The sequence below is a fragment of the Barbus barbus genome (genome assembly GCF_936440315.1).
Source record: "Barbus barbus genome assembly, chromosome: 17".
NCBI lineage: Eukaryota > Metazoa > Chordata > Actinopteri > Cypriniformes > Cyprinidae > Barbus > Barbus barbus.
Genome location: NC_136745.1, coordinates 12,270,182 through 12,283,077, shown reverse-complemented (window position 1 = coordinate 12,283,077; position 12,896 = coordinate 12,270,182). Strand labels below are relative to the sequence as shown.

Here is a 12,896-nt window from a genome sequence, read left to right as displayed (position 1 = left end):
TAAAAATGTGCAATAGCTATTTGTTGCAGTAGTTAACATTCTTTGTTAATGTTGATTTAATAAAAAATACAACTATGTTAGTTAATGTTAGCTCCATTGAATTATATTAAGACAACTTTTGATTTTATAATGTATTATTAAAAGTTGAAATTAAGATAGCATTATTAATAAATGCAGTCATTGTTTTTTTCATGTTAACTAATGAAACTTGTGTTACTGAACAATAATAACGAATCAGTCGTTGATATATAGATAGGCCCACTGTTCTCTATTATAGATCAGTGGATGGGCCATGTTTAGGTTAGAAAAAATGTTTGAAAATAAATAGCTCATTAAGTCTTTAAGTAAGAATTATTTGAGGCTATTGTGAAGATTAAAGCGAATATAAATATCTAAATGACTGAGTGTGAAACATTATTTACACAGTTTTAGGAAAATAGCGCAGCTGATTTGTTTACTGGGTCACCGGGGTAACGGCAGCGGCAGCGCCCTCTAGTGGCGAATGTGCGTCATTCAGCGCGTCTTCACTTTAACTCGCTCCGCTTTTCTTCTCATCTGTGCTCATTTAAATTAAACCGTTGCCTTTTTAAAGTTCTAAAGTAATCATATGAGGCTGCATCGCAATTTTTCCATAAATAAACAGAATAAATTAATACGTTTGTTATAGGCTACTGTATAAGTTAGGCTGTTTTGTATTTTGTATTGTATTCGCACTTGCGCTCCTAAATACATTTTCCAGTTCGCACACATCTATTTTTAGTCGCAAATGCCAGTGAAATGCTCGCACTGTCCAGCCCTGAAGTGCATTATAACAAAGTGCATTTTGCTTAAATATTTGCAACTTTAAGTGCTCTGATTAATTGTACACAAATTGTATTAATCTGGAAATTACCACAAGTCAACATTTAACTTTCCAAGGGTACAGTCTGAGCTCACACAAGCACAAAATCTTCTTCTTATTATTCTTAACTTCTTATTAAATCTTCTTATAATTCTTTTTTGTGACACCATGTACTGCCATAACATATTTCACTATGAAATCACTTAAATGCTACATCTTGCTTTAACATTTTCCATGAGTTTTTTGAAACTCGCGGGCGCCGCTGCGCCCCCTAATGGCTGGGCGGAGTATCGATACTAAGGGCTAGAATATCGATACTGTATCTTTTTTTATTATATCGGTATGTATCTAAGAATCGATATTTTGAGCACACCCCTACCCACTACGCGTTCACACCACTGACGCCAGTCTGACAGAAGCAACCGCTCCTTTACTGGGTAAGTTAACTAATGTAACATCTTAAATTATGAACTATGAACTGAATTATTCTCTCTTCTCATGCTCCCCCACCTAAATACATAACGTTAGCTAAGCCTGTCTGTAGTTGGTGATGGCCAATAGAAAAGGGCCTTTCATCCTGGTGCATAGAGACCGCCCACTGACACACAGCTTCACTCGCAAGCAAAACTTTTCAACTCGCAAACAAAAGTTTAGACCTGCAAAAAAAGAAGGCAGGAAAGAGAGCAACATTTGTGGATTAGTGATGAAAAGTTTTTGAAGTGCACAAAGAAAAATATATATATTTTAAAGATTTACACGCACTGCAAATTATTTTGTTTCCAATTACTTTAATTTTGAACCTTAAGAAGACTTTTTTTTGCAAACTTTTATTTTTTAATTACAAAATAATTAGTTTTGCTCTCAAATACAGAATTTTTGTTTGAATAATAAAGACACAAAAATAATTCCATACATAGCCAGCCTTGTACTTTCCTAGGTTCACGAAACTGTCGTCCATAAAATGCGTTGCACAAATTCAAACATTTGGGTTGTGCTGTTGTGCAATGATTTATAATTGCATCTACTTTCGGAAGGCCAAATAAAGTGCTTTTGCTTTCGCATAGAAATACACAGCGTCTCCCTGACATGGCTGCATCAACACTAACTGTGGTTACTGAAACCACGCCTTCTTTCTTTGCGTGAACTTTTGGGCGGCACTATACAAATATTTCCACATCGTGACGTAGACATGTGGGGGCGTGTTTGAATGAGCCGTTTTAGGGGGTCGTGGACAAGTCTTAACTTTTATATAGAATATCTCTTTGGGTTTGAGACTTTAGTCTTAGCAACTTTAAGGAAAGTTTACGAAGAATCTTGCTTTTCACATCAAAGTAGTATTAATGTTTTAAACCGACTAATTTTTAATACCACTGGTTTGATGCTAGATGGTGCAATCTGGGAATTTTTGTTGCACAATAGCCTAGTGAGCTTTTTGGTCAGACAAACCTCTTTAAACTAAAATATTCTTAAAGTAATCCCTGCAACAACATTTTTACAAACAAAGTTATTGCTTTAAAAAAAAAACTGAGTTTTTTCACTGCCATTTTTCTTGTTTTGGTTTTTTTTCATGCTGAATGTTTGGATAGTAAAATGGCTTTTTTGTTGTTGTTTGTTTGAATGCCATTGTGTATTAAAATTTAGACTGAAATATGTCAAAATATAATACATTTTTGAAAACAGAGATTTTAAGTTAATGTTTCAATAATTTAACACATTCACAGGTTCAAGGTTCTCTGACATGCAGAGAGGTTAATGGTCACATGACATGCAGGTAATTTGTTTTATTTTGATTAGTTTACATTTTTATTATTTAATAATTAGATTTTCATCAACTCAAAAATCCCCTGCAGTTTCTTTTCAAACCCTCAGGGCTTTGTGGACACTAGTATGGAAAACCATAGACGCAAGGCAGCTTAAAAAACAAAAAACTAATTAAATCCAACATTTGAAATCAAGTAAACATGAGAAACGTGACTGTTGAAGGCAGTTTACACTAATATATATATATATGCTACAGCCCCCCTTGTGGCAATAATAGAGTGCTGGATAGAAAAAAACAAACCTTGTCATTTCAGCCAAAGGCCAACTACAACCAACTGAGACTGAGACCCTTATTAACATCTCTACATGTTCCTGCAGAGGTCTTTTCCTTTTCTTCTGGCCTTAAAATGAGTAAGCTACAAACTCTTTCTGGCTGCAGCCTCATCATCCACCATTTCTGACATTTTTCATGCAGTCTCCTGTTGATGATTCTCCAGTAGAGGTATGAGCAATATCTGTTGAGTTGGCACAAAATACAGTGCTTTGCAGTGATTATAATGCACACACCTGCATTAGAACCACTTCAAACCTCCTGTACCATTACACAGCTGTGTGAAATACTGTTTTATAAAACCCTCACGTACACTGTTGGGATTATCAGTTCAGTTCAGTTTTTTTTTTTTTTTTTTTTCGAGGGGGTTGAATATAATAAATACAATAAGTTACTTTTACAAATAAATAACTCATCTTTTCAATATACACTGTTCAAAGCATTCAATTTCAATGAATAAATGGTTATTTTGGGCAAATGGGCAAATAACAACAAATGTTTCTTGATCAGAAAATCAGCATATTAGAATGATTTCTGAAGGATCATGTGACACTGAAGACTGGAGTAATGATGCTGAAAATTCAGCTTTGGGATTACAGGAATAAATTACATTTTAAAATATAATAAAACATAAAAGAGTTATTTTAAACTGGAATAACATTTCACAATAGTAATGTTTTTACTGTATTTTAATCAAATAAATTTGGTCAACATAAGAGACTTATTTTGAAAAAACTTAGTTCAAAAAAATTTTGAACGGTAGTATTTACATACAATTGAAAACATAAACCTTTTCATGAATGCAAGAATATATTGAATGAATGAAAACTGATATCAAAGTCAAAAAACTTTTTTTTAATAACCACTTTTATACTTCTAGCATAGGTTTTGTGTTTTGTATTTTGCATGGTAGCATTTTAGCCAGTTTAACAGAAAATTTAACAAAATTATTCACTGTCATGTCATTTCAAACCTGTGAAGCACATTGCATCCAAAAATTGATTAGATTTTGATTTTCCTTGTATAGAAAAAACTACTAACACATTTCCCAAACTTTTGTGTTCTACATAATAAAGAAATGCAAACAAGGTATGACATGAGAGTAAATAATGACAAAATTTCATTTTTGGGTGTACTAGTTTTTTGTTGTTGTTTTTTTTTATAATAATAAATTTTGCCTTTACATGTCAGACTTTGGACTACTCATTCACAGCTACATGAGGTATGATTCAGGCACAGTAACTTCTGCATAAGGAGAGTTTTCCTGTAATGAGGTCGTACTGAAGCCGTACTGGGTTATTAGCAAACTCACTGTACAATACAACACTGCTGCTGCGGATGTTGTCAGTGGGAAGCTCACTTCTGGCTTAGGTGGGGGGGGAAGTAGGACAAAGAATTTCAGAGATTTGTGATGTCGAACATCAAACTTGTGCGATCTGAAGCGGCTGTAACTGCAGCAAGCGAAGACCATCAGACACCCACGGAGCCGTTCCAGAAGCACTTCCAGTGTGCAAGCTGCAGCATCCTGTAATTAAACTGCTGACAATCTGAAATACATCATCCTGTGATCACAACCATGGGACGGCTCTGTTTCAGCCCCTGAGACCTAAAAGCGATGGAACACACATTTTGCTGTGTGTCAGACAGAAACATTGTATTGTTACTACAGGCGAGCTTAAAAAATACAACTGCCACATCCTCTGACAATCCCAGAATTCTGTATAGCGATGAGACAAATAGAAAGAAAATGTACTGTCGGAATGAGAATGGAGAAAATTGACTAAAGGGATGGATAAGAGCGAAAGTAGCGCCTGACCCAGATCGGGAGAAGGTAACAGCATCATGCGCCTTTGACGGAGGGATTTTTACAAGCGGTGTTTGATGTTGCACAATTAATGCATGCTTCACACATGAAGGGGCCATCTGCACGTGCACAAAAGCAGGAGGCGGGACTTTAAGATGACAAACACAACGATGAACCAATCAGCAGAGTGAGCTGGGTTGACTGACAGGCCAGAAATGATGAGGTCATCCACTCAGGCAGCAGTAAATACAGGATAAAGATCCGTTCTACTGGATTTCTGGATCACGGAAGCATTCCTGCTTTCGCGTGGCCTCATTAGGTCTCAGCTCTGCGCTATCCACTGTGTCCTCTGTGCTCCAAACTCACAACCAAAGTATTTATGTTAAAGAGGCTAAATTTAGTTTCACTCATCCTTTCTCTCTTCCTCCACTCTTTCTCCTAGTTTCACCTTTAGTCTGTTTTGAACCAGATCTGCGTATGGGTATCTGTATGTGGCGGCATGTTATTTTTACCCCCGGTCCACATCCTGTGTTGTGCACTAATGATTCTGAATATCCTACAATTTCCTGGCAGTCACCCTGCTGCATTCTCATCCAGGTCTAGTGTCAGTTTAAAGGAGCAGTTCTGCCAAAAATGAACAATCTGGCATTATTTACTCACCCTCATGTTGGGACAAACTTGCATGTTGTTATGTTTTGTTCGTCAAACACAAAAGGAGATATTCTGATGCTGCTTTACAGGAAAAAATCTGAATATGATAGGGCTTACAACTTGAGGGAAAAAATCTAATTGTGCATTTTCTGATAAAAACTGTGATTAATATTTAAAATGTGATTAAAGCAACAACTTTATGATTAAACTTTGTGATTAAATAACAACAACAAAAAATAATAATACAAACTTCAAGTTGGCTGTTCTTGTTTAATGAGCAGCACAATTTGGCCCCCAAATTTTGAGATTATATATTAAAATATGTATATATAATATACATATTTTGTCATTATATTATAAAATAATATTAATAATAAATAAATAAACCCTGTTTAAGGGCTGTGAAGCCCTTTAAGTTTTTCTTTTGTTGACAACAGCTGGTGCACTGGGCCATGATTTTTGTTTTATTTCAATGAATTGTACAGATAGCATACAGGTTTGGAAACAAGTAAACAATGTCAGAATTGTACTATTCCTTTAAAGGAAGTTATGACATATAAAAAGTAATGATGGATGACAGACTATGGGTGAGTGTGATTTTAGCTGGAGGTCCTGCCCAGGGCACAGATGACAGCATTTTGTTTTCCATCCTCTCTCTGTGTGTGTGTGTGTGTGTGTGTGTGTGTGTGTGTGTGTGAAACACAGATTGCAGTGTGTGAAGGTGGTCAAGCGTGTGAGCGTTCCCCATTACACACATCTGTATGTATCAGTGTGTGTGTGTGTGTGTGCGCTCAAGTTAACGTTTCTGGTGACCCGTAACATATGTGAGTGTGTGTATTTGTGCATCTGTGTGGGAGGAAACAGTTTTCATCATTTTCCTGCAGTCCTATATCACTGCATTTGATGCGAGATTACCTCTCTCTCGCTCTCTCTCTCCATTGCATCATTCAGGTGGGCGATGAAGCTGATTAGCTCAGTATCTGGTTAGATGTGCAGCACTTTAGTCCTTAATAAAAGCATTCTCACATGCTTGAAAGCAGAACTGAAGTGTGTGACACTGGCTACTTTTGGAATAGCATACTACATACTTCTTATCTTATTACAGTACTAGTCTTAATATTTCTGCAGTATGCAGGATGTCTGCATACAGCATGCACATTTTCTGTATGCATGAACTACCTGGATGACCTTTGACATTTGCCAAAATGTGCAGTAGACAAAAGAGTACTGCAGTATGCAATGCACTGAGCACTATATCCCACAATGCAGTGTACTTCACCTTCCATTTCCAGTGTGACAAATCAAGCAAGTATCGTCAGCTGCAATGCTATACATCTTTTTCTGGCCTCATTACTTGAACAGACTGCCAAGAGTTAAGATGACTTTATAGAAAAGTGGATTAAAAATGCAAAAAATTTAAACTCGACTCCATTTACTGTAACATACTAATTTACCGCATATGAAAACCACTAAATTTTATAATTACCAGCAAAAGAGTCTGACTTTCTAAGTTGGGGGAATGTAAATATGAATGTGTTTAAAAATAATGGTGGAAACAAATTGGTATTGGTTATCATTAAGTAACTGTGAATATTTTCTGTACAATTTTAATTTGTACACATTTTGTGTATTGTAAATGAATAAAACCTAGTTAATGTGCTTTTTGAAGCAACAGGCTTGTTTGACAAAATATTTCCCAACATTCTCTGTGGCAGAAGAAGAATGTTAAATACAGTGACAACGCACCAGTTACACACTTAATGTGCAATTTATTTCAATAGTAAAATGAGAAGAATTTTGAAATTGGTCAAGGCATTAATTTTTTTTCAAAACAAAATCACTTGAACACAATTACATCATAATAATGACTTCTAAACTCATAAGCAGGAACATCCCAATAGGATCAAACATGTATGTAATGAGGTCATGTGACAAAGTTAATGAATGGGAGAAACCGCAATGCGCAATATGATGGCTCCTGCCTTCTAAATAAAAGAGTCACTGCCATTAGAAGCTCTGGTTCCCATTGAAACCTGAGACTCGCATACACTTAGTACTGCACATGCATATTGGTGGGACCGATTTGAAAAATATAATTTCTTAATGCTATTTATGTCACGCCTGTCTAAGGTTTTTGTTCATGTTTCATGTATTCAGTTCAGGTCTATCAAGTCATGACTTTTATGTCATATGTTTTAGTTTGGTATCAGTTATGTTTCCTGATTCATGTCACGTGACCTCCTGTTCCAGCTTGTTTCTCATGTCTTGTTTTCATTATCTTTTCTCAATATTAGTTCTGTTCTCTCACTGGTTCATGTCCATTTGTCTTGTTATCTTGTTTAGCAGTTCTGTTATGTCATTGATTATGTTATGTGATTAACACAGTCTTGAATTTAAGTCCTCATGCTTGACATTTTTCCTTGTGTATTGAAGCACTTTATTGTTCCATGTCAAGTCCTTGTTTTTGTCTATTCAAGCTATAGTTTCTCATCTAGGATTAAGTTCAGAGTTTATGTTTTGAATAAAATCCATTCCATCTTCCCAACATTAGACGTTTCTTTTATAATATTTACAAGTATCATGGTAATACCATGGTATTCTTTGAAGTGTCTATGAGTAATATATAAATAATCTTCTTGACGAAAAAACACCATTGTATTATCATGCCTTTTTAGGTTCAATATTTTGGTATTATCATGTTTTTTTTCTGAACATGGTACCATGGTAAAACTATAATATATTGGAAAAACATCTAATTAATTATGCCAAGTATGCCATCTTCCCAACATTGGACACTAGTACCACAGTATTACCATGGTTTATAGGACATATAAAAGTGTCATGGTAATACCATGGTTTTCCATAAAGTTTATTGGAGTAAAGTGTAAATAATTAAGAAAAGCACACAATCTTCTTCACTAAAAGCACCATGTTATTATCATACTTTTTCTAAGTACATTGTAATGGTACTACCATGTTTTTCTCTTTTTACACAGTACTATAGTAAAGGTTTGTTATTTTGGACATGGTACCAAGAAACATCTACATAATTATGCCAAGCATCCTATTTAACACTGTTGGCTTGCATGTATTCTATATTTTTTATGGTTTTAATGCCTTTTTAAAGCTATTTAATGCTATTTAATAGCATTTATCAGACAAGCCAGACTTTGAAATATGCCATTGAGATTTCAGCATTTCCCCATTCAGATATATAAGAGATGGTCTTGCAGGCCCGAAGTAGCTGCATTGTAAATATGGCCATCAAGTAAACTAATGTTCCTTAAAAAGTACCCTTATAGGCCTTTATCACACTTCCACGTTCGAAAAGTGGAAGATTCAAATAGTAGCATAAAAGAACTTCCGCTGTAGCCTCTATCAATGGCTGTGGCCATAGCATGGCATTGTTGTGGATAATTTATGTAGAATTCAGCACATATATGTCTTCTAAAGACACCAATCTCAGTTTACAACAATTAATTGAGTATTATGAAACGAAGGAATGTGTTGTCACGATTTCCCGATGCGTATTTCGTGACTTAAACAGAAGCGCGTGAGCCATACTGTCTGTGTATAGGCAATTTTTCACAGTCTGATCACCTTATTTCATTACAGAACAGCAAGAAAACTATACAAACAACATATCACATTAATACGCATTAAAATTAGCCAAAGCTTAAAACATTCATTATGACTAAAGGCTGTATTGAAGGATTAAATTAAAGGTTTAGGGCAAACTTTGTTGTATTAAACATACTGCTCACATTTTTTCACGTGCAGACTTTGATGCAATATTCTACAATTGCATAAAATTGAAGTTGTCCAAATAAATAAATATTTCCAGCCCATAGACGATAATTAAAAATAAGTTTGATCATCTTAATCAAGTTATTCTCCGTGATTGCGTGCAACGATTGAATATTGTTATACTGTGAACAAGAGCGGGAGGTTAATCACAATGAATATAATTCAAAAATAAACAAAATAATATTAAAAATTTTATTAAATCAGTCCGAGTATTTCTCTGTCAGTAACTTGAGCTGCATGCTCTTCATTGATCTGACTGGCAGCGCTGCGTCTCTCAGGCTAATGTTACACATTAAAAGGAAGGATGACATGATGCATGGTATGGAATCAGTATAAATAAGCAGTTTTAACATTGACGTTTATGGCGTCAATGTTCAACTAAACTAAATTAGTTTAATTTTCTTCACCAAACTGGCGTCTGTCCATTGACAATAAAGCAGGCAGAAATTCCTTTACGGATGTGACGACACGCGGACTGTGATAAAGGCCTATACTACTTTGTGCAACATGGGTTTGGCTAGTTAGCATAGCATTGTTCAGTTAGCTACACCATTCTGCTTGCAAAAGGCACTTTTTCCTCCACTGAGAGTCATTCAAAAGTATCCATGGCATTTACAGATCAGGTTGTTGGCTGATAAAATCCACTACCAAATACTTTGAAATAAATTGGAATAAGGATAGTTTTCTCCAAGTGTGATATAATAAAAACCATTGGTTTGATTAGAATTGCATAATGTCCACATACTATTTTTTAAACACAGTTAGCAATATTCAGTATATACTGAGCAGTATGCAGTACTCTAGAATTCCATTCCAAACACTGCCTGAGCGTTTGACCCTGTGTGCGAGAGAAAAAGATTGCTGGGATACAAGCGCATGCACATCCATCCATCTATCTGCTGTCAAGTGCCTAATTCCTCGTCTCTCCCACTTCTCATCCTCCGCACTTTTCACACATTCCCCCTCTCTTTTCTTTCACCTGCTCTTGTTTCATTTATCGCCAGGCTCATGTCAACACTCTCTCTTAGTTTCAGTGTTGGGCTTTAACATCCCGTTCATGTTGCGTGTCCGTGCTCGGCAGGAGGCATGCATGAATTAACACAGACACAAAATCTGGAGAAGAAGCCGTTTCGATAATCTTTGAAGCCGTTTCGATAATGCCATGAAAGTATGTGTTTATGACTGCATGCAAATAATATATTCCTGTTTCAAAACCTCTCCATTCCTATGGGCCAAGAACACCTATTAGTAACAATCATAAAAAATACACTATGATGCAATTAGAATAATCTAGTCATTATTGTCGCATTACTACATTCCTTGAGGAGACAGATGGCAGTGAGGCGCATTCTGTCTGATGGAGAATGCAGCACATAATAACTTGTGGAAATGAGCAAATTCATCTCAAGCAATCTACTTGCTTACTCACTTTTTATTTGTCTCAATCGTGCCATTTTCTATGCACCACTTTTATTCTCTGTTACTCCATGGAAAAATTTGCAAAAAGTACTACAGTATTACCACGGACATGGTACAATAGTGATAATAGGTTTTTCGGACATGGTCCCATGGTAAGATATCTTAGAAAAACATCTAAATAAATATGGAATCTTATTCCATCTTCCCAACAATGGATATTGGTACCATAGTATTACCATAAGACACACAAGTATCATGGTAATACCATAGTATTCTTTGAATTTTATTGGAGTAACATGTAAATAATTATGCAAAGCACACAATTTACTTTACTAAAACACCTATTATGTATTCTAAAGTACAATGTACCCATGTTATTTTTTCTCCTGACACATTACTATATTAAAACTTTTGGCGGTCCAAGCAAATTCTAAATAGTCATGTCAATAATCACATCCTCCAAATATTAGATATTGGTACCACACAGTATTACCATCGTTTATAGACAAAAAAAAAATCACATAAATCTCAGGTTTGGTGTTTTCCAAACCTTACAAACAAGCTATGTGGTTGTACCATAGTACAATGATGCTATCAGATGATAATACCATAGTCCTTTGAAATATGCCATGGTACTGAAATTCATGTACCCTGGTATCTACATGGTATATGTTCAAAATCATAGTACTTTTTGGTTTAATTTAAGTGTAACAAAAATGTACCATGGTAATGTCATGTCTTTGTAGCATGTTTCTTGAATTTTTGGATATGTACCATGGTAATATCATAGCATTGTCTGACCTACACTGGAGCATATATAAATACCATGCAATATATGCATATATATCAAATGCACCATGCTGCTTTTCTAATCAAGGATAACCCACTCTACTTTTTTCCTAAAGGTTTCCATGAACCATCAGGCAGTTTCTCACTTCCGCTGTGTCCTCCTCATACCTTTCTCACCTTCACACTGGCTGCTTTGCCTTCCTCGTACGCCAGTTATATCTGGACACGCTCTCACACAGACCTTCCCTAAAGCTTAGTACCCAAGATACCTAACGTTTAATATTACATAAATGTGACACATATGCTGCACTATGATTATTTAATGCAGAATGGCATATGTTGCTAAATAATTACAAGCGGCCACACTCCAAGGTTGAAGGGATAGCCCTTACAATACACAACACCTCTCTCTCTCTGCCCAAACCACGCTTGCTCACACACTATGGTGGTCCAAAACGTGCCTCCCCGTCCGCTTTTATTGTTTTCCATAATCCAAACAAATTGATCGCATATACACAGGGAATAGATGCTTTTGGGTAGCTTTTCAGTTTGCACAGGCAATGCTGAAGTCTAATTAACCCCTAACCGCCCACACTATACATCCACATACATATATCTATCCCATCAGCCGGTGATGCTGTAAAGCCCACATGTTCACTATATTTGCCATTCTATTTGTTACTTTTTTTTCTTATATATTTATTGTCTATTGCAAAAACTGGAAATATAAATATGGTTTTAAATTTTGCAAAGATTACAGTGCGTGCATGCATGCATTGGTATAGGCTAGTTATGATGGATTTGCATAGTCTCTTAACGTAGTTATGCATCACATCACATGAAATATATAGTACTGCAATGCAACTTGTTTTTCTGCAATAACATTTCGCTTTAATGCCACTGGGATTTCTGTTTGCAGCGCATCCTCTATGTGCAGCCTTGTTTACAGTGTGTAACGCTTCACCAACGAATCGATTAACAGCTTCGGAATGATACACTGAAATGCCCTCATAGGCCGTCTATGCAAGGATGTGCATGTCGGTGCACGAACTGACATTGCGAGCATCTCAGCGCATTTCCCCCGCATGACAAGAGTGTACTCGTGCAAGGTCTCGAGGCATTGCACAATTCACATCATTACACGCACAATCGATACGGTAACTCACGAGATCACCTGGTTATCCGAGCGCTGGTAGCTACCCGACAAGCGCGCGCACTGACATTGGAGTAAAAGATGCGAATGGGCGAGCGCAAGGAGATGCATGAAACAATGCAGGAATGCAATGCAAAAGCCACGCTACCTTTAAGTCGTCCTTTCGCTGTCATCCTCAAACTGCCAAAAATATTTCATTGGATCGAGATGTTAATCTCTCTCTTTTGCTCTCCTCCCCCCCTCTATCTCTCTCGCTCTCTCTGGTAACCTGGCACTGTATAACAGTTCATCCATCCACCAGCAGGCGCGCGCAGCCGTCGATGCGATCCATATGTGGCAA

The 12,896-nt window shown here is 36.3% G+C and overlaps 1 protein-coding gene across 4 annotated transcripts in view; it reads right to left on the bottom strand.

The window, feature by feature from the left end:
- The window catches only part of LOC306883163 (protein phosphatase 3 catalytic subunit alpha-like), a 50,804-nt gene that overhangs the window by 35,250 nt on the left and 2,658 nt on the right, over positions 1 to 12,896 (bottom strand). Inside the window, exon 1 of one of the 4 annotated variants that reach the window (XM_079438284.1) lies at positions 12,705 to 12,832. The exons of 2 other annotated variants lie outside the window; for them this stretch is intronic. In XM_079438284.1, coding sequence (XP_079294410.1) covers positions 12,705 to 12,729 — 25 coding nt within the window. In that variant the 5' untranslated portion in view covers positions 12,730 to 12,832. Of the gene's footprint in view, positions 1 to 12,704; positions 12,833 to 12,896 lie in introns of those variants that run through there. One more of the 4 variants, XM_079438282.1, reaches the window with a different exon arrangement.